The sequence below is a fragment of the Mastomys coucha genome, unplaced genomic scaffold (genome assembly GCF_008632895.1).
Source record: "Mastomys coucha isolate ucsf_1 unplaced genomic scaffold, UCSF_Mcou_1 pScaffold12, whole genome shotgun sequence".
Lineage (NCBI taxonomy): Eukaryota > Metazoa > Chordata > Mammalia > Rodentia > Muridae > Mastomys > Mastomys coucha.
Window position 1 is genome coordinate 7,296,774 of NW_022196894.1, and position 21,211 is coordinate 7,317,984.

The 21,211-nt window shown below is 48.7% G+C and overlaps 3 protein-coding genes and 1 long non-coding RNA gene across 5 annotated transcripts; 1 reads left to right on the top strand and 3 right to left on the bottom strand.

The window, feature by feature from the left end:
• Positions 1-1,173: 1,173 nt before the first annotated feature.
• Prm3 (protamine 3) lies at positions 1,174-1,655 on the bottom strand. Its single transcript, XM_031362643.1, has one exon. It carries the CDS (start codon positions 1,562-1,564, stop codon positions 1,259-1,261), a length of 306 nt encoding a protein of 101 aa, XP_031218503.1. The 5' UTR covers positions 1,565-1,655; the 3' UTR covers positions 1,174-1,258.
• Positions 1,656-2,041: 386 nt separating this feature from the next.
• Positions 2,042-2,783, bottom strand: Prm2 (protamine 2). The gene is made up of 2 exons (XM_031362633.1): positions 2,406-2,783; positions 2,042-2,303 (listed from the first exon to the last, which is right to left on the bottom strand). The coding sequence occupies exons 1-2, from the start codon at positions 2,662-2,664 to the stop codon at positions 2,236-2,238; spliced, it is 327 nt and encodes a 108-aa protein (XP_031218493.1). The 5' UTR covers positions 2,665-2,783; the 3' UTR covers positions 2,042-2,235.
• Positions 2,784-6,414: 3,631 nt separating this feature from the next.
• On the bottom strand, positions 6,415-6,924 carry Prm1 (protamine 1). Its single transcript, XM_031362649.1, has 2 exons — positions 6,710-6,924; positions 6,415-6,622 (listed from the first exon to the last, which is right to left on the bottom strand). The coding sequence occupies exons 1-2, from the start codon at positions 6,813-6,815 to the stop codon at positions 6,573-6,575; spliced, it is 156 nt and encodes a 51-aa protein (XP_031218509.1). The 5' UTR covers positions 6,816-6,924; the 3' UTR covers positions 6,415-6,572.
• Positions 6,925-10,043: 3,119 nt separating this feature from the next.
• Positions 10,044-20,528, top strand: LOC116085227. 2 transcript variants are annotated; one of them, XR_004116456.1, is made up of 5 exons: positions 10,044-10,077; positions 12,572-12,695; positions 17,229-17,310; positions 18,805-18,983; positions 20,387-20,528. It is a non-coding gene; the product is annotated as an uncharacterized LOC116085227 (long non-coding RNA). The 2 variants fall into 2 exon arrangements; XR_004116452.1 differs by having other exon boundaries at positions 17,259-17,310.
• The last annotated feature ends 683 nt before the right edge of the window (positions 20,529-21,211 follow it).

Here is a 21,211-nt window from a genome sequence, read left to right on the forward strand (position 1 = left end):
GTGTGTGTGTGTGTGTGCACATGCGTGCATGAGTCTGTGTGTGTGTGCCAAGCTTCTGTACTCCTGAAGAACTACTGCCTCTTACCACCCACCCTGTGTGCATATGTGCATGTGTGTGTGTGTTTTCAGAAGACAACTCTCAGTGGTTTCTCTCCTTGATCTCAGCTTGATGACATGTTCCTTTACGTCCTGAGACGGTCTCAGCTCAATGAATCTTCTCCAGAGTTCTGGGATTCCAGTTCTACATTCACTTTTTAATGAACATGCCAGTTGACCCATTGTGAAAACTGTCTGATTGAATGAGCCCTGCCTACTCTGTTCATCTTTTGCAGCCAGCTTTGTCTGGGATGCTCCCCCATTGGCAGGCTGAATGGCAACTTCCTCTCCCCAAGATGTGCATCCACATTCTAATAGCATAGAGCCTTTGGAGAATTATGGCACTGTGCTGGACCATAGTTAGGCAGGCCAGTGAGAAGGGCTGTCACAACAACTTGCCTGGCATATACAAGGCCCTGGGTTTGATTTACAGGTTGGGTTGCCTTAGCCATAAGCCCAAAGTTTCTGGAGCAGTGGTTGGCGGCACCTACATGCAGACCCTTGTCTGCGCTTGAGTTACACAGCCAGGCTGAGGCTCTGCAGCTCCTAGGGGAGAACTGGGCATACTTGAAGGACATATTTGGGTCTCTGATAGTACCCTAAATGAATTTAGTACCCTACCAACCTTCCGTATTCATTGTGTTCCTTGTCCCTCCCCTAAGGATTGCCACTGGGCTTCACTTTCCAGGTCCCCAGTGAGGAGGCCTCGGTGGCAGGGTGGGGAAAGCCAAAGGCTAAGAGGACCTTCCATCCCTCCCTCCCTCCCATGTACTACCCACAAGTCATTTTGAAGAGGACTTAGTAGGAAATGGAACCAGGACCTGAGCCTTTCCTCTGTGCTTCCCTGCCTATAGCCACATCCTCCCTTCAGAAGACGAGGCAGGAGGACTGCCTCATCTCTGGTTCTAGCCCACCCAATGCTACTTAGAATATCCATCCCTGACAGCACCTCATAGCACCTCCAGTGAGACATCTCAGTCTACAGAGGCATCTATGCTCCCTGCCCTTGGTGCTTCTGCAGGCATGCTCATACACTCACACGCATGCACATAAAAGGAAAGAGGGAAACCAGGAGAGTTCCATGGAGACTCTTTATTCTTTTCTGAATGTCTTCCCCTGGCATGGCAATGGGCACCCATTGCCGGGCAGGCCTTGTGATGGGTCAGGAGTGCGTCTGCTTGGGCTCGGGACTTGACTGGTCCTCAGCATCCTCGGCTCTCTCTTGCTTTTCGGGCTCCAGCAGCAGCAGCTTGCCTTTCACCGGGATCTGCTCCTCCTCCTCTTCCTCCTCTTCCTCCTCCTCTTCCTCTTCCTCCTCCTCCTCCTCCTCACCCTCTGATGACAGGGAGAAGCTGTCTTGACTCACACAGGCCATGAGCTTCTTCATGGAGGACTCGTGGCCACGGCTGTGGCCTGTGTTCTGGGCCGGGCTGTGGCCGGTGCTGAGCTTGGCACAGCGGGAACCCATCGCCCACTCCTGTCTCTCTGGACTAGGAGGGAGGCAACCTGGGTAGTGAGAGGGTGTGAGGCTGGTGGGTGTGGCACTGACCTCACAAAGGCTCCAAGGCACCACCCTCCCCCACTCCAGAATTTGGAGCTACGCTTATAGATTTTTCAGGAACCCTGCAGGACTCAGTATGATTGGGGTGTAGTAGAAGCTGGAGAGGGCACAGACAAGAGCTGAATAAGTTAAGCCTTGAATATGGAACTTATGTGTGCCCACAGTCCAGCCCCACCACGCCAAGCCATCACGCCACGTCACACCACGCTTCACCCCACCCCACCCCACCCCATTCTAACTTCATTCCAAGGATGCTTGGATTTGGTCGATTTGGCCACCTATCCATTTGTTCGGGTCACTTTCTGACTAACTGTAGGAGTGGACCTTGTCCCCTATTCCCTCCCCTCAGGCCCAGGACGTTCATGAAAAGGAGACAACAGTCAGTGAATCTCGTGTCAAGCTTTATTTGGCAGGTGGCTTTGCTCATTACTCAGATCTCGTGGCTCCTTGGCAGCTCAGGGCTCAGACATCAACATGGAATGGTGGTGTGGCCTCACGTGACGTTGCTTGGGCAGGTGACTATTCCTTGGGCGGGTGACTTCCTTGGCCCCAGGCAGAATGGACAGGCCTGGGGAGGCTCAATGGCAGTACCTCCTACATCTCCTGCACCTGCAGCATCTCCTCCTCCTTCGGGATCTTCTGCAGCCTGTGGAAAGAAAAGTTGAGGTGTGCTAGGCTGGCTGGAAGGCAGCAGGGTTTGGTTGGGTAGCAGCACAGGTGACCAGGGGCTCGGCTGTGGGGTGCTTACCTCTGCGATGCCGCCTCCTGTGGCGGCAGGAGTGTCTCCTCCGCCTTCTGCATGACCGACGCCTCTTGTGGATCCTATGCAGCCTCTTACGAGAGCAGCGCCTGTGTCTGTGGTGGTGGTGGCCTCTGTGTGTCCTCCCATAGTCCTCCACACGCTCTGGACTCAGCCCTTGCCCCTGCCCCTGCTCCTCGTGTTCACGGTCTTGCCCAGACCCCTGGTGTGGACCCTCACTGGGGCTCCTTATTCTGTAGCGAACCATAGTGCCAGGAGATCAGGAGGTTCTGGGTTGAGGCTGCAGCTGACCTGGATTGGAGGAGGAGGGACGGAAGCCTGCCCACCTGCTCTTGGTGGTGATGATGGTCTGATCTGGGGGCCTCTCAGAGGGCTCATATATAAAGGTGAACCCCACTGTGACCTGTTGGCCCACCCCTGATTGATTGTTCCCACCCTGCCCAGTCCCCTCTGTGAGGGCAGCACATGGTTGGGAGCAGGGGCCAAGTTACTCATCTTGCCTTGAAGCTCTTGTAGCATGCTGACTTATTTAATGTGAGATGACTTTGAACTTCAAACCCTGGTCCCTTCACCTCCCAAGGGCTGGAATCACATGTGTGTACTACCATGCCCCGGGCATGCAGTGTTGGAGATGCAGCCCATGTATGGCCTTGGTTGGGCATTTGAGGAAGCACTCTACCAACTCCTAGCCTAGTCTGTGCCATCATCCTGCCAGGCACTGGCCAAAGTTTCCCACTATGTACCTTACTATTGAAATGGACATGTAACACATCTTCCCATAATTCAGTAGGATAACCAGGTCTGCCCAAAGGCGTGAGTCACCACCTATCCTGAGGCATGTCTGAGACATTTCTTGATTTCTACAAGCCTCTCAACTCTACCTCCCTGACTCAAAACAATAGTATATGCTGAGATTTGAGGCTATCATGATGGTGTATGCAAGGGTCTGGGCTCCATCCAACAGGGGGAAAAAGTTGTACATATTAATGAAGCTCACAGAGGGTTTTGTACATGAGTTTTGACCCAACGTGGTGGTTTTGGTACCTTGTATTTGAAGTCCATGGGATTGGAGCAGAGGGAATCTGAGCCTGTCACCATGACAGGACAATGAGCAGTTGGTAGTGTGTACCTAACTTACATGATGTCTAAACTAGGCACAATAGGTACACAGTATCTTTGGCTACACAGTATAGTAATTTTAGTCTATGGAAGAGTACAGAGGACCCAGTAGATAGCTGCTCTTGCTGTAAGATAATAAAGTTTGATTTGTTACTGTGGCTACTGGGCTATAGTGGGAAACACAACTTGTCTGGTTCTTGGACACATGCCAGGCCACAGGATTGGGTCAAGGACTCCAAGTCTTAGACAGCTCACTGTCTTAGAGTTTCCATTGAAGATACACCATGACCAAGGTAACTCTTATAAGGGCAAACATTTAATTGGGGCTGGCTTACAGTTTCAGAGGTTCAGTCCATTATGGTGGGAAGCATGGCAGCATCCAGGCTGACTTGGTGCTGGAGCTGAGAGTTCTACATCTTATTCCAAAGGCGAGCAGGAGAAGACTGGCTTCCTCAGGCAGCTAGGAGTCTCTAAACCCATCCCTACTGTGACACGCTTCCTCCAACAAGGCCACATCTCCTAATAGTGCCACTCTCTGGCCCCCATAGGCTTATTCAAACACATGAATCTTTGGGGGCAATACCTACCCATAATATTTAGTCCAACTTTTTAAGATTCATGCAGTCTGTTAGCTGTAATACCCTATAAAGTCAAAATCAAAAGGCAGATCACATACCTCTCACATCACAGGATATACATTATCATTCCAAAATGTCGTAGTAAGAAAATACTGAACCAAAGCAAAACCAAAAATCAGCTAGACAAACTCCGGATCTCTCTTCAGGTCTACAACTCCTTTCATCCTTGTTGACTACTGTTGGCAGATCTGGCATTCAGCAACAAACTCCATTCTCTTGGGCTGGTTCCACTCTGTTAGCAGCTTTCCCCAGCAGTCCCCAAAGCAACTTCAACTTTACTTGTTCTAGTGTCTGGGATCCACACATGATCTTCTGGGTTCCTCCAAAGGGCTTGGGTCACTTTTCCAGCTCCTCTGTAGCATTGTAGGCTCTGCTGCTGCTGCTGTTCTTGGTGGCTATCCTATGGTGATGGCATCTCCAACACGCTGGGGTTTTTCACTGCAACTAGGCTTCACCAATAGCCTCCCATAGAATCCCCTTCATGGTGCCAAGCCTTACCTTGCCAAGCATGACCCCTTCAGTCCTGTGCTGTCAACTGCAAATGAGGTTGTGCCTTCATCAATGGCCTTCCCTGGCCTCTCACAGTGCCAAGCCTCAACTGCTCTCCATGACCCTTTCATGCCTTCAAAACCAGTACCACCTGGGTGATACAACCTTGGGTATCTCTGGAACACAGCTTTTGTGTGTGTGTGTGTGTGTGTGTGTGTGTGTGTGTGTGTGTGCGGATCTCTTCTTAATCACTGCTAACCATCATTGATTGTCCCAGTAGTCTCTTCCTACTCTTGATTCTAAAGCCAGAGCCACATGGCTGAAGCTGCCAAATTCTGCTGCTTGCTGGGACTGGAACATGGCCCCTTGTTCTATTGCATCCTTCATTGCCTAGGCTTGATTGTCTCAGAACTTGCTCTGTAGATTGTCCTTGAACTCAAGAGATCTGCATAGCCTATACCACCATGCTTGGACTTAAGCTTCTCTTCACCTTGAACTTGCTCTGTCCCAGGCTGACCTTGAACTCAAGAGATCTGCTTGCCTTTGTCTCCTGGGATTAAAGGTGTGTACCACCATGCCTGGGCCTAAACTATTCCTCAAGATCCAGATCAAAAAAATATCTTCCAGCCTCAAGATCTTGATCACAAGTGTGTCCTCCATTTCTGGATTGTAAGTCATTCTAGATTAAAAATCCAAGCAGGTAATAACATCTAACCTTGTTCAACTGTAAACACAAGCTTAGCTGGTGGGATCTTGTCCTGAGATCACCACTCCCATATCTGTTTATCTCCTTGAACAAAGGATTCCGTTTCATTCCACATCCTGGTGCCCCTTTAATACTTAAACCATACATTTTGTATTTTGTATTTTTTCCTTTCTCCGCTTGCTATGCTTGATCAAAATGATCATGAGAGTAAACCAGAGGACAAATTCTAATGATGGGCTTTTCCGAGGCTTCCTTTCTCAATGCAATTTCTCTCTTTACCTTGACCTCAGGCAGATTTTTCAGACAAGGCAAAAAGCAGTCACATTCTTTACCAGAGTTCAAATCTCCCTCAGCACCAATGTCTTCCATATTCCTGCTAGGATGGCCTGTTAATCCTCACTTAAAGCGTTCCACTGCTTTTATAATCCAAAGTCCCAAAATCCATACAAAAGCATAGTCAGGCCTATCACAGCTACACCCCACTCCCAGTACCAACTTCTTAGTGTTTGCATTGCTGTGAACAGACACCATGACCAATAAGGATAACATTTCATTGGGGCTGGCTTACAGTTTCAAAGGTTCAGTCCATTATGGCAGGAAGCATGGCATCGTCCAGGCCGAATTGGTACTGGAGAAGGAGCCGAGAATTCTACATCTTGTTCCGAAGGCAAACAGAAGACTGGCATCCTCAGGCAACTGGGCTGATGCTCCCCACAGTGACACACTTCCAACAAGGCCGCCAAGCATTGAAACCACCATACCCAGCTTCTGACCTGGTGGCCTGAGCTGTCCCTGACTTTGACAGTCTTTCTGTGGTGAGCCCCCTCAGGATAGGTAGGCCTGCTGTCTGCTGTTGGTGAAACCTTGTGCATCTGTGCACAGAGGCCCTCGGACGCATGTCTTCCCTACCCCTTCCTGGGGCCAGATCTGTACAGGTGGCTGGGCAGTCAGTATTGACAATTCTTTTGAAGTCCCCCCATTTGACCAGTCATGTCCCTTCACATCTGCGCACCCCTCCCCGAGCCCAAGAACCAAGAGGCAGAAATAGGGCGAGTTTTCAACATTTATTGACAGGTGGCATTGTTCCTTAGCAGGCTCCTGTTTTTCATCGGACGGTGGCATTTTTCAAGATGTGGCGAGATGCTCTTGAAGTCTGGTAAAATTCTCAGGCAGGAGGTTTGATGGACTTGCTATTCTGTGCATCTAGTATCTTTTACACCTTATGGTGTATGAGCGGCGGCGGCGGCAGCATCCTAGAAAGGCAAGAAAAGTGGTGAGAGGGACTCCCAGACTGTGCCCAATCCCTACATCCCCTGCACCCAGCCCAGCCCTCTGCTCACTTCTCCTCCTACGCCTGCAGCATCGCCTCCTCCGTCTGCGACATCTTCGCCTGCGGCGGCGGCATCTGCTCCTGCTTTTGCTGCGGCAGCATCGGTATCTGGCCATGGTGCTGGCTTGGCCGGGAGCTGGCTCAGAGCAGGGGGCACCACCTGGGTCGAGCCAGCCAACCTGTGAGCAGGTGGAATTTTGTGGGTTGTAGCTGGGAGCCAGTACCCTCTTCCTCTTATAGATACTAGGGGCCCCCAGGAATTATGACGTCAAAGAGGACCAGGACTTCACAGACCATGGCCAGTGAGGACCTCTACCATGTCCAAATATGGGCATGAGAGGGATGGGCAGGGCTTTAGCATCAGGAGTTGTTTGTGTCACAGTCAAGAAGTGACAAGGATGGCATCCACTTGAGCATTCAGTCAGTCACTCAGCTTAGGTGCTAAGTGCTAAGTAGTGTACTTAGGTGCTAAGTACACCTGCTTCGGGGCTAGGTCCTGACAGATAACCCAAGGCCAGGCAGGTGGGTGAAACAGCCACATGAAGTTGAACTGTGAAAAAAAAACACACACCGTCAGACTGCCCAGAGGATGCTGTTGAGGGAACTTGACATTTTAAGAAATTATCAAAAACCCCAGTGGGACACTGACAAACAAATCAAGAAGGTCTCAGAGTTCGCAAGAGGGAGGAGCTCTAGTAAAACACGGGGGTTCCATTAGGTGCTTCAAGTATAAAGGAGAGCCACATGGATGCAGGCCAGTGTTTGGACTGAGGAAGGTGTTGGACATTACTGGACAGGCAGTGGACGTGGGTGCTGCTACTGGCCATGGCCCCCAGGAGCAAACTTCCTGTTGTGTTGCTGCACAGCTTGAAAGGGAAGCTGAAAGGTAGACAGGAAGCCAAGGGAGGGAGACTCAGGAGGTAAGTGGGGCAATGACTGGGGAGAGTGGGACCCTCACTGTGCCTCCATGCTTTTGGTGTATAGAGGATTGCAGTTCATATTAAACTTGACAGAAGTAGTATGTGATGGAAGCGGCTTTGTTGTGCTTTCTGTCAGAAACCAGAGGCCCACGGTGTCCTGGGGTCACACAGCTAGGCTGGAGGCTGGGAGGCACCTTCTTGACAGTTCCTTCTCAGTGTCTCTGAAGTATCTAAAGATGCAGAGGGGACCGTGAAACGGGTAGAGAGCAGATGCAAGGGGATGTGAAAAGTGCCCGGTATGGAGAAAGCCTCAAAAACAAAACAAAACAAAACAAAAAAGAGCGCCTTTCCTTCAGATTAACGGCTTGGGCTTCATTCACTCTGCCTTCAAGCTCTTTTTGTTCTCACGGTTGCCTCCCCATCTGAGAACTTGCCTTCACTGGACATCTGTGCATCTGTGCATCAGTGGACTACTGGAACGTCCCTAGGCAAGGGACTGAGTAGAGGGCGGAAGTCCAGCCCAGTTTCTGTTAAACCAGGGCCCACCCATCCTGTAGGTGTTTCTCACACAGGGCCTGGTTTGTTTGTTTCTAAGTTCATAGCTCAGGGTTGAGCTTGAGTTTCCAAGTTTAAACAAAGGTAGACTGAAGGCTAGCGTTGGCCTTCTGGAAACCCAGTGTCACTCACTGTCCAAGCACGAGGGAAAAGTGGGTGGGATAAAGGTGTTACTGTCACCCACATGGCTTCAGAGCTCTGTAAGCCCAGGACAAAATGAGGCTCTACGTAAGCTGGGAGGGTTCAGGCTTCTCACCTCCAACCTACAGTGAGATGTCCAAAGGCATCGCACCAGGCCACGAAGGCTGCAGTGGGTGGAACTGAGGAGGCCAGGGCTTCTGTTCACTGGATGAGTCCTCCGTCTGTTTGGGGTCCTACACAGGACTCACACTGAAGGAGTGTTGCCTGCCTCAGGATATCACATCTTCAGCCATTGAAATCTCCAGTGTGGACCCTGCTCCCCCACCTGGCCCTGCAGTCAATGTAATTTTTTTTTTTTTTTTTTTTTTTTTTTTTTTTTTTTTTTTTTTTTTTTGGTCAGCCTGGATTCATGAGTACATCATACTTTGCGTTTTTTTTTCTTGGTTGCTTTTCTTGTTGCTGTAGCAGAATGCCCAACAGAAGCAACTTCAGGGAGGAATGGTGTTTGACTCACAGTCTCAGGGCTTCCAGCTGCAGTGGTGGGAGTTTATATGGTGTGGTGAGCGATATTACAAGGACAGCAGCTAGACTCACTCAGGAAACAGACACTTGAGCATTTCTGTGAGGGCATTTCTAGATTAGTTTAGCTGACACAGGAAGGCCCATTCAATATGTGGGCAGCACCATCCCTTGGGCTAGGGTCCTGGACTCAGGAAAAGGAGAAAGTGGGCAGGGCACCGATGCTCATCTCTCTGCTTCCTGGATGTGGTTGCATTGTGACCTGCTGCCTCAGCCTCCTGCTAGCTTGGCCTCTCCATCAAGACCTCCTCACTATGAGCCAAATGTCCTGTTCCTTAAAGGTATTTTGTCACAATGTTTCTACATGTAACTGAACACATGTGGCTTTTTGCTATCATCATCAAAGCAGAGACCTTTAGACCAGAACTGGAGGTGGACATACCCTCCAAAGGTTCCTCTGTCCTGTGTCTAGTGGCTAGGGTACATATTGCAAAGGTTCCATGACCTCCCAAGAGAGTCCATTCACTTCGCATTCAGATTTTAGCAGTTGTAGCCTGCCTCTAGAGTCCTCCTGGCTGCTTTAGGCTTGTCTTGTGTTACTCAGTCCAGCCCTAGAATCACATCTCCAAGCAGTTCCCTTGGAGTGGCACAGAAACCAAGATATGGGCATGGGGTGCCCAACCATTGGGTACCGCTGCTTAGATAGCCTCTTGGCTAACAGCGAGGCCTCTGTGTATCTGTGCTCCAAGACTGTGAGTTTTCTGGATATATCAAAGTGTGTATTTCCATATGTAACTGGGATGTTTCATGTGACTGGAACCCCAACTGTATTGAGAGCCACGAAATGTGGGCATGAGGAAGGTCAGCAGATTAGAACCAGAGGGCTCTGACCTAGTGAAGACTTCAACTCCTCTGTAGAGTACCAATTTGATGGGCCTGTAGAAGATAGAATTTGGTTAGAGGAAGTGGTTCTCTGAGGGTGGGTCCTTCCTGTAGCCCCACTGTGAGGGTTTGTATATACTTGGCCCAGGGAGTGGCACTATTAGGAGGCGTAACCTTGTTGGAGTAGGTGTGTCACTGTGGGCGTGAGCTTTAATACCCTTGTCCTAGCTGCCTGGAAGCCAGTCTTCTCCTAGCAGCCTTCAGATGAAGATGTAGAACTCTCAGCTCCTCCATAGCACCATGCCTGCCTGGATGCTGCCATGTTCCTGCCTTGATGATAATGGACTGAACCTCTGAACCTGTAAGCCTGCCCCAATTAAATGCTGTCCTTATAAGAGTTGCTTTGGTGGGGGGAGGCAGATGCTGGAGAGATGGCTTAGCAGTTAAGAGTACTGACTGCTCTTCTGTAGGTCCTGAGTTCAAATCCCAGCAACCACATGGTGGCTTACAATCATCTACATGGTGGCTCACAACCATCCATAATGAGATCAGATGCCCTCTTCTGGTGTGTCTAAAGACAGCTACAGTGTACTTACAAATAGCAATAAAAATCTTTTAAAAATAATAAAATAAATAAATAAATAAAGAGTTGCCTTGGTCATGGTGTCTGTTCACAGCAGTAAAACCCTGAGATAGAAGTGATGCCAGGAGCAGAGTATTGCTGTGATAGGCCTGACCAAGCTTTTGTTTGGAAGAATGTGGATTTAGGGACTTTGGATTTGGAAAGCAGTGGAATGTTTAAGTGGGGCTTAATGGGCCATCCTAATAGGAATATGGAAGACTTTGTTGCTGAGGGTGACTTGAACTGTGGGATCCTGGCTCTAGAGGTTTCAGAGGAGAATTTTAACATGTAGCAAAGGGACTGTTCTTGTGATATTTTGGTGTAGAATGTGGTAGCTTTTTGCCCTTATCTGGAGAGTCTAACTGAGGCTAAAGTCAAGAGATTTATATTAACTGCATTGACAACGTCTCAGAAACACCCAGCAGAGACTTTGTTCTTTGCTTAAGTCTCATCAAGAGCATTTTGAACAAGTGTAGCAACCTTAGAAAGGAAAAATATAAAATATATGGTTTGAGTGTTAAAGAGGCACCAGAAAGTGAAATGGAGCTGAATCCTGTGGTCAAGGATATTAAATTGAACTAAGGGTGTGGTGACCTTGGGGCAAGATCCTATCCAGCTAAATTTAGGTTCAGGAATGTTTACTACAAGCCTTTAATCCCAGGAGGCAGAGGCAAGCAGATCTCTGAGTTCAAGGCCAGCCTAGGAGAGAGCAGTTTCCAGGTGAAGAAAAGCTTAAATTATAGTGGTACACACCTTTAATCTAGCATTCAGGAGACAGAGCCCTACAGATCTCTGAGTTCAAGGTCAATCTACAGAGCAAGTTCCAGGACAGCCAAACTTAGGCAAAGAGGGAGTTGAAAAAACAGAAAGAGGGCCAGGCAGTGGTGGTGTACGCCTTTAATCCCAGCACTTGGGAGGCAGAGACAGGCAGATTTCTGAGTTTGAGGCTAGCCTGGTCTACAGAGTGAGTTCCAGGACAGCCAGGCTACACAGAGAAACCCTGTCTTGAAAAAAAACCAAAAAGAAAAAAGAAGAAAGAAAAAACAGAAAGCTGGTATTAGAATAAGGAGGCCATGTTCCAGCCTCAGCATGCAGCCGAACTCAGCAGCTTCAGCCATGTGGCTCTAGCCTTAGAGTCAAAAATAGAAAGGACTACCAGGACAATTGATGCTGATTAGTTGGAGCTAAAAAATTAGCGTTGATTAAAAAGAGACAAGCATCACTGAGGTGAAATCTGGGAAGTGTTCTCTGAGAGCACAAAGAAGTTATGTTCCAGAGACAGCCAAGGTTGTACCTTGTGCTACAGCTGGACTTGGTAATGTGTAAGAGTCACCCAGGTGGTACTGGTTTTGAAGGCATGAAGGGGTCATAGAGAGCATGAAGCTTGGCACTATGAGAGGCAGGGATGGCTATTGATGAAGGTGCAGCCTCAATTGTAGTTAGTTGATGGCCAGGACTGAAGGTGTCATGCAAAGAAGTTGAGGTTTGGCACCATAAAGAGAGCCTATGGGAGACTATTGGTGAAGCCTAGTTGCAGTGAAAAACCCCAGCGTGTTGGAGATGCCATGACCATAGGATAGCCACCAAGAACAGCAGCAGCAGCAGAGCCTACAATGCTACAGAGGAGCTGGAAAAGGAACCCAAGCCCTTTGGAGGAACCCAGAAGATCATGTGTGGATCCCAGACACTAGAACAAGTAAAGTTGAAGTTGCCTTGGGGACTTCAACATGTTAGAGATGTCAGAGCTGTGAGATATCTGCTGAGGAAAGCTGCTAATGGAGTGGGACCAGCCCAAGAGAATGGAGTTTGTTGCAGTCAATTAAAGCTGAAAAAGGAGTGGAGATCTGAAGACCACTTTGACATCAAACATGGAGATGCAGAGTTTGAAGTTTGCCCAGCTGGTTTCCTGTCTTTTTGGGGGGGTTACAGTTAAGTGATTGGATGAATCTCAGATGAGAACCTTGAATTTTGAACTTTTAACATTGTTGAGACTGCTGTAGATTATTCGGGCTTTGGAAGTTGGACTAAATGTAGTTTTTATTATGCTATGTGTAGGTATGGCTCTGAAGACTCATGTGTTTGAACAAGCCTATGCAGGGGGTGGGGTGGGGTGGGGGACAGGTCATGGAATGTGATGGTTATGCTTGGCCCAGGGAGTGGCACTATTAGGAGGTGTAGCCTTGTTGGAGTAGGTGTGTCACTGTGGGTGTGGCCTTTGATACCCTTGTCCTAGCTGCCTGGAAGCCAGTCTTCTCCAAGCAGCCTTCAGATGAAGATGTAGAACTCTCAGCTTCTCCTGTACCGTGCCTGTCCAGATGCTGCCATGGCTCCCACCTTGATGATAATGGACTGAATCTGTAAGCCTGCCCCAATTAAAATTAAACTCCTTATAAGAGTTGCTTTGGAGGGCTGGAGAGGTGGCTCTCCAGTTAAGAGCACTGACTGCTTTTCCAGAGGTCCTGAGTTCAATTTCCAGCAACCACATGGTGGCTCATAACCATCTGTAATGAGATCTGATGCCCTCTTCTGGTGTGTCTGAAGAGAGTAACAGTATACGCACATAAAATAAGTCCTTAGTCATGGTGTCTGTTCACAGCAGTAAAACCCTAACTCAAACACTCACCCACTCAGCTTTCTGTCTGACTGTGGGTATAGAATTTCACATACCCTATCATGATGTTCTGCCCAAGCCCAGGAGACCAGTGGCCATAGTACTGACTTTGTGGGCCTCCCAATGCTGAGTGACAGGGGCAGACCACTAAGCCGCCCAGCCACCTACCCATTGTGATTTAAATAAAGGCTCTTGGCAGGCATCCACCCCTACTTTCTTCCTTGGAGCTGAGACACTTTCGAGACAGGGTTTCTCTGTATAGCCCTGGCTGTCCTGGAACTCACTCTGTAGACCAGGCTGGCCTCGAACTCAGAAATCCGCCTGTCTCTGCCTCCCAAGTGCTGGGATTAAAGGCGTGAGCCACCACTTCAGGAAGACTTTTCCTCCAGCCTGGGGCAGGAGCCCAGGGCTCAGACTGCTGGCAATGGCTCTCCACAGAGCCTCCTGTCTCCTGCTCTGTCTCATTCTTCCCTCTCCTTTTCCCCTATGAGTGTTGATTAATTCCTACTGTTTCACTTTCACTTTCCCATGATGACTCGTGTGTTCTCAGCAGCACTAACACCCTCTGGGATCTTGAACACTGAGTGTTTCCAAGTGAGAAGGATTTGGGGAGGAAGAGGAGGAGGAAGAGAAGAGATGGCCTCCATGGTTTTTGAGGCATAGGAGTCCCCTTCCACTGTTGCTTTGCATTCCCTCAGGAGCCACCTCTCCAGGGCCTGCAGCCTGTGCTATATGGAGCACAGCACCATCCAGTGGAAAGAAGAGGGCTTTGAATTGGCTGTATGGCTAAGTAGCTGAAGATGACCTTGAACTACTGATTCTCCTGCCTCCACTTCCCCGCTGCTGGGATTGCAGGCAAACACCACTACACCAGACTTTAAAATTTGCCTTTTAGCACATAAAGCCAGTACATATAAATAGTATGTGATGTTCCCGTACATGTTCACACTGTAATGCATAAGTCACAGTAAGACTACTTCCCTCAAACATCCATCGTGTGTGTGTGTGTGTGTGTGTGTGTGTGTGTCTGTGTGTGTCTGTGTGTGTGTGTGTGTGTGTGATTGGATTCACAGGTTCCTGCAAAGTCAGGCATCAACATTGGGCGTTGTTCATTGAGAACCATCTACTTTGCTTCAGGAGGACAGGATCTCTTGCTCTCCTAGAAATCCCAGTGTAGCCAGGGCTCTTCCTGCTTCTGCCTCCATTGCAAGCACATGTCACATGTCACCACACCTGTGTGCTGAGGTCACACTCGGGTCCTCATGCTTACAAGGCAAGTGCTCTACGACTGAGCCATCTCCCCAGGCCTTATTTCTTAATGGTGGAAACGTTTGCTCTTCTTTCTGTGGGTGTTTGAGGACATGCAGTTTGAGGGCAAGAAAAGATCAAGCCAAAAGTGTGGGTAGCACACATACTTTCAGTCCCAGAACTCAGTAGGCAGAGACAGGAAGATCTTTGTGAGTTCAAGGCCATCCAGAATCCAGAGCTACATAGTGAGACCCTGTCTCCTAAAAAAAAAAAAAAGAAAAAAAAAACAAATCAGGCATAGTTGCTATTACCTATAATCCCAACACTGAAGACTGAGGCAGGAGGATTGCTACAAATTCAAGGATGGTCTAGGCTACACAATGAGACCGAAAACGAAGCAAGGGGCTAGGGAAATGGCTCAGTGGATAAGGTGCTTACTTTGTAAGTATGAGGACCAGAACCTGAACCTTCAGAACCCAAGTAAAAGCTAGGCAGGTGTGGGTACTCAGGAGGCAGGGATGGGAATCCCCTGGGCAAGCTGGAGTGTTACTGAACAACCTCAGCCCTTGACATATTCACACATGTATGCACATCCCCACACATACATGTGAACACATACATGCTTGCAGACATGTATGGCACATAATATACATGCAGAGCAAACAGTAAAGAGGAGGATAAATGACAGGGTCTGAAGAGACAGCTCATGCCACCAAGCCTGATGACCTGAGTTTAATCTCCAGGCCCCACGAATGGGAGAAGACTCTCACAAGTTGTTCTCTGATCTTCACATTCTCACTGCTGTCCACGGATGGTCATGCATATACATAAGCACGCAAAAAATATTAGTGCCATAAAAACTAAGACAAAGGAAGTTCAGTGCAACTGTAAACTCAGCATTAGAGGGCAGAAACAGGAAGTTTGAATGTTTCAGGCTAGCCTTGGCAACATAGACTGTCTCAAAACAAAACAAAAACAAACAAACAAACCAGGAAAAGGTAACATTTTAAGAAGGCAGAGTTCTTGGCTAAATAGTGTGGTGGGGAGACTTGGAACAGCCATGAAGGAACCTTCTGGAACTCACTGCCAGATCTTTCTGTGACTGGTGAAATAGTCAAAATAGTTGGTAGGTATTCCTGTGTGTGTTTCTCAAGGACAAACCAGTCCAGTCCCCTCTGTGGCCTTGCACCTACAGGTCCCATAAGACACTCATCTGACAGGAAAGAGAAACTCAGAGCTCATTTGCACTTTCCCCCCTGCCCTGGACCGCTCTGTGGTTGGTTACCACAGCTGGCTGCTCTAAGGGAAGAAGCACACACACACACACACACACACACACACACACATACGCAAACACACACACGCACACGCACACGCCCACATCAACAACCTGCTTCGGGCTGGGTCTGAGCCAGGATCTCACTTTCTCTGTCAGCAAAGGGCAGTAAAGCCCTTGTCTTGAAGCCTACCAGTAGAGTGCCCTGTGTGGTGGCACTGGGATACAGGATGTCAGAACAAGAATGCAGAAATACAAATGGGACGATTGTTCTGAATTAAAATAGAAGAAAGTGGGCTGGTGAGATGGCTCAGCGGGGAAGAGCACTGTCTGCTCTTCGGAAGGTCATGAGTTCAAATTCCAGCAACCACATGGTGGCTCACAACCACCCGTAATGAGATCTGACGCCCTCTTCTGGTGCGTCTGAAGACAGCCACAGTGTACTTACATATAATAAGTAAATCTAAAAAAAAAAAAAAAAATCTTAAAAAAGAAGAAAGCAAGCCAAGCCCTGCCCAGTAGTCTCATCTGAAAAGAGAGGAAAGCTGGGGTGAGCATACTCTGTGTCTCCCATTGCCATTCAGGTTACAGGAAGGGAAACAAACACAAGACACACAGCTTTTGTCCTACAGGACACTATGTGTGCGAGTAGTCCCTTGCAGTTAAAACAATGTTGCAATGAGACTGAAATCTCTTTGGGATCCATTTAGAGCTGGCACTTTCCAAGCACTCCTGGAGGCCCTTCTGAAACACCTGTGAGTATAGGTCTCCAGATCCAGCAGACACAGGGTGTTCACTGTGAAGAGAGGCCATGCAGGCTCGTTCTACACCTCTGCCTTCCAGAAAAAAGTTTAGGATTGGTGTCATCTCCAGTCCAAAGAGAGGACTCCAAACCCAGTCCTTTCTGGTTCAAAGAGGTATCAGACCGACAGCCTCAGCTCTGAACCCTGAAAATGCTGATGTTAGATGAGCCAGTTGAGGCTGGCAGACATAAACCAGCTATAGACTCTGGGAAGATGATCTACGGTTACCCGGACCTAGAGTGGCAAACGAGCCTTGCGATAGGGGTTTTTGACAGATGAACATAAGTCTCTCCAAAGCAAAGGGCCGACTAGGTCCTCAGCTGCAGACCCCAGGCTGGATCAGAGCTCACAGGGAAGGAAAGGAAACTATGAGGTAGAATCAGACAGCCAAGCTTCCAGTCTGAGCTTCCGTTTCCACATCTGACAGGATGGGCAGCATGAACTTTGCAAGCTTCATGTAAGGACCGAAAGCAACAAAGTGGGCCAGCTTATATGTACAGGAGGCAGAGGCTGTGCAGGGTGCTTCCTGTCCCGGCGTCGTAGTGTCTGCTGGGTACAGGTTTTGGCCTCTCTTTGATTCATCTAATTCACACTCTGGGGCTGTGGCAATAGCCCAGGCAGTAGAATGTTCATTTCCCTAGTATGAGAACCGAAGTTTAATCCCAGAACCTACATAAAAAGCCAGGAGTGGTAGTACTAGTATAGGGAAAGTAGAGACGAGGAATGGGGTTTGCTGGCCTAATCCGTGAGCTCCAGGTTCAGAGACCCTATCTCAAAAAGTAAGGTGGGAAGTGACTAAGGAAGATCTCAAATGTCTGGCCTCCACACTCATGTGTACAACTACCATAATAATTCACATTCCATAGACACTGTGTGCTGGAGGGGTGTCAGGCACCAGGCAGGGACTCCCCACCTCAGTCTCCTCATCAATAATGTTCCTTGCCTTATATAGGAGCACTAGGAGAGTTTAATATCTTCCCAGGTGGCAGATGGTGGCTTGCTGGTCATGGAGGCAAGGACCAAGTACCTGTCAGGTAGGTTTCGAAACATTTTCTCAGATGGGCTAAGGCTACTCAGCTTCTCTTTCTCCGTAGTGGCATGTCCAGGTCCCCAGCATGGTTGCAGTCTTGGGCACAGTGCCTGCCAAGCCCACTGGAAGGTCAGCCATTACTAGGTTTTGCTAGGTCATAAGCCTCTTCTTGGAAGGAAAGTTCTAGAAACTAATGATTGCCAGCAAACAGAGGCCCTCTAAAGACCAGGCTCCCCGGAAGCGTGTGTCTTCCACTCTCTTCCAAGATGAGGAGTACAGGCCCCAATAGACTCCACAGGTGCACATGACTGGCTGGGAGTCTACAAACCGAACGATGTGGCCACAGCAAGCTAGACATCTCACATCGAAAATATCCAAACCATAGATCACCATACCTGCAAGCCCAGAGAAGCCAAACGGTTTGTTCAAGATCACGTAGCAAATGATTCAAAATCATGGGGTGCATAATATTCCCCCGAAATTAATATAACACCAGCAAAGTCCCCAGAGGACACAAAGCCATGACTGTATCACACTCAAGTCCTGAGACAGTGGCAACAAATGACACCAAACTGGGTGGTTCTAACAGCAGAAGTGTCATCTATGGTTAAAGATTAAGGTTCTCAAGATTAAGGCCAGATCTCAAAGTTTTGGCCAGTTTTTGCTCAAGAGGCAGAGGCAGACAGACCTAAGATTTTGAGAGCAACCTGGTCCTCATAGTGGTTTTCAGAACAACCAGAGCTACAAAGTGAGTCCCTGTCTTGGAAAAAAAAAATCTGAGCACATTCTGTCTCCCTCCATTTAAGGGAATTACTACATGTGAGATAAATGCTCAAAGGAACCAGAGGAAGCTGCCAGTGAGGCATAGCTGTAGCATGTGACCACATATGTAGCAAGTGACCACAGATCCACAAGTACTCCATCTATAAAATCCGTAGGTTTGGGGAGACACTAGAGTACTTCACTTTTGCAAGTACGTCAGTAAACACCAGCAAGGCTGGAACGGTGGGGCCTATCTCTAAGGACTCTGCTGTGGCTCCTGGAGTCTCCTGTGTTTGACAAGTAACAAAAGCTGTGCTCAGGTGGCTTCAGGCCTCTTTCTGCCTTCTTTGGCCTGCAGTGTCTCCACTCTACCCTTGCACCTCTACATAGTGTTTTGTAAATAAAGTATGCTGTGTGTATGCTGAGGCTCTTTCATCCTGTTACTGCCTCAGGTCTCTGCCTAGGCAGGCTGTTCCCTCTCCCTGGAATGTTCTTCCTTGCCTTAGTGAAGGTCTCTTGTTATCCACTGAGATCTTAGTCACCTTGACACCCACACACAGTCCCTGCCTCACCAGTAGATTAGGGATTGATTGATTCTTGGCTCTCCTGCCTCACTGTGTCTCTGCTGCCACCTCTGCATGCCACCTTGACATAGCTCACTTCAGTCCTGTGCAAGGCTGAGAGGAGTGTGCCAGCCATATGATTCTCATTGTCCCTCGTCCTCCCTCATCTCCAGGTCCACAGCTCAGTGGCAGCTTTCAAAGAATCCCCAGAGTTGGAAGCAACCTCAGTCCCTGAAAAAGCATTTTCCTGAGAGCAGCATCCCGTGCGGTCTACAGGTTCTCAGTGAGACTGACATTGCTGTGGGATCTAGAGACATCTCTGTGTTCAAAGATGCAATAGGAGTCAAGTATGGTGAGCCACGCAGAAGTCGAAGGCTAGCCTGGGCTTTATGAAACTTTGCTATGAAAATGGTACTTCTCTTCTCCCGCCCCCCATTTTACCCTAGTCATTGAATGCATAGGGACACTAAACAAAACACAAGGGTTTGAGGTTGCTCCCACCATGCCAAGTATCCAGCTGGGGTTCTATTAATGCTTCTAGAAAGGCAGATCTCACCTCAGCTGTCTGTCTGTCCTCTAGATTTAAGAGGTGCAGTGTCAGCTGGGAGTGTGGTTGTGTAGATGCAGGACTTTAGTCCTATCACACAGGCTCTAAAGTTCAAGGCCAGCCTGGTCTACAGAGTGAGTTCCAAGACAGCCAGAGCTATACAGAGAAACTCTGTCTTGAAAAGTAAAACTAAACAAAAAGAAAGGAAGAAAGAAGGGAGGGAAGGAGGGAGGGAAAGAGAGGAAGGAAGGAAGAAGAAAGAAAGAAAAAAGAAAGAAGGGAAAGAGAAAAAAGAAAGAAAAGAAAGAGGTATAGTGTTTGTCACCCTGGACTCTGGAGGAGTTGACAGCATTGGGAAGTCTCAGGCAGGGAGTGTCGCCTGCAAGTTGGTGTAGAGCTGGCACCTTTCCCTGGCTCCCAAGACACATGATGGAATGTCATCTAGCAATAAAGAATGAAGCCAAGCTCTGAGCGAATGCCATGCCTGTGAATCTGGAGACCGTTCCACCAAAGCCTGCAGAGTGCATGCTCCTGTTTAAAGGAAGAGGCCAGTCTCCGGGAAGCAGCTGGGAAAGAAACAATCTAGACGGGCACAGAGGTTACAGAACGCTCTAGAGTTGACTGTATGATGGTTCAGGCCAGTATGCTTCATAGATGGCCACTATCCCCTTCCACGCCCTTGGTAAAACACAGCTCTTTGGGGCCAAAAGCCCGAGGGACTGCAGACTACTGAACTGTAAGGTCCCCTGCTAGAGCAGCTTGGCCTGGTGGTGCCCTGGGGCTTCCCACTGTTCCTTATGAGCTGTGGAGCTTTGCAAACCCTCTACCTTACACTGGACTCTTGGAGTCACAAACACCTGGAATAGGGAATTGGGAGTTGGGGCTGGGGAGGCAGTCAGATACATACACGATGTGGGTTACACCAAGTGAGCTGCTTGTAATGCCGTGAAGTGCTGCTGGAAACCAGCCCCATGTAGTGTGTTAGGGAGGAGCAAAGCAGAGGGAATGAAGAGCCCGGAGACCTACTGCCATCCTCCCAGAGGATGGCTGCCTGGGAACTTAGGCACTGAGTGCTTGGGACTAGCTCCTGAGGGAGGCTGTTATAGTGAGAATAGTTACAGTTGACACTGGATTTCTCTGTCAGGTCCCTGCTGTGTGCCCAGTGTGTTCAGATAGTCTCTTACGCTCCTGTTCTTTTTCCCTTTCAGGTAACCAGTTCATCCATGGCTGCTGGACAGCTACAGAAGGGGAAGGGGAAGGGAAGGGAAAAGGGGAAAAGGAGAAGGAGAAGAAGAGATAGACAGAAAGGAAAGAGGCTTTCAATAAACACAATTGTGGCATAATACAGTAGTAAGTTCCAGCCCTTGCAAGGACTCACACATGTGTACACTCTTGTGACCTTCTAGATCAGACTCCCCTACCAGAGAGAGTCCTTGCCTGCTTCTCACACACGGTAGAAATAGAGCTGCGTGGGGAGTGGTTCTGGGCCTGGTTCCTCTAAAGAGCCTTCCTCCTGTTGATGGCAGTGGTTACATCCCTACCTCCTCACCACTGCAGATCCTGTGTGATGAAAGTTCACTGTTGGTTTGTCCTTCCTGTTAGGGTCTGCTCCCAGATTGGAGCTTTTGGGAATAGCACCTACAATGTTAACTTGTATATTCTATCACCACTGTGTTACCAGGAGCAAAACGGAAGGACTGTATCAAGTGCAGGTCCAGGTGGCTGGCAGTCCCAGCTACTGAGGAGGCTGAGGCAGGTGGATTGTTTGAGACCAGACTGGACAACATGGTGAGACCCTAGATCAAACAAACCAACCAACCCTGGGTTTGATCCCAGCACTACATACACTGGGTAATCCCACCATCCAGTAGGTCCAGAGTATAGTTTTCTGTTAGTGTGGTGTACACCACAACCAAAGGCAACTTGGGAAGGAAAGGGTTTACTTCATTTTACTGTCGAGGGAAAGCCAAGGTAGGAGCTGAAGCAGGACCATGAAGCCATGTTTATTGGCTCATGAACAGCCACCTGCTTAG

Excerpts from the sequence above, each read along its gene's own strand:
- Prm3 (XM_031362643.1), bottom strand. The coding sequence starts at position 1,564 with ATGGGTTCCCGCTGTGCCAAGCTCAGCACCGGCCACAGCCCGGCCCAG.
- Prm2 (XM_031362633.1), bottom strand. The coding sequence starts at position 2,664 with ATGGTTCGCTACAGAATAAGGAGCCCCAGTGAGGGTCCACACCAGGGG. Across the intron at positions 2,304-2,405 it reads CAGGAGGCGGCATCGCAGAG|GCTGCAGAAGATCCCGAAGG; the intron begins GTAAGCACCCCA and ends TTCTTTCCACAG.
- Prm1 (XM_031362649.1), bottom strand. The coding sequence starts at position 6,815 with ATGGCCAGATACCGATGCTGCCGCAGCAAAAGCAGGAGCAGATGCCGC. Across the intron at positions 6,623-6,709 it reads CTGCAGGCGTAGGAGGAGAA|GATGCTGCCGCCGCCGCCGC; the intron begins GTGAGCAGAGGG and ends TTGCCTTTCTAG.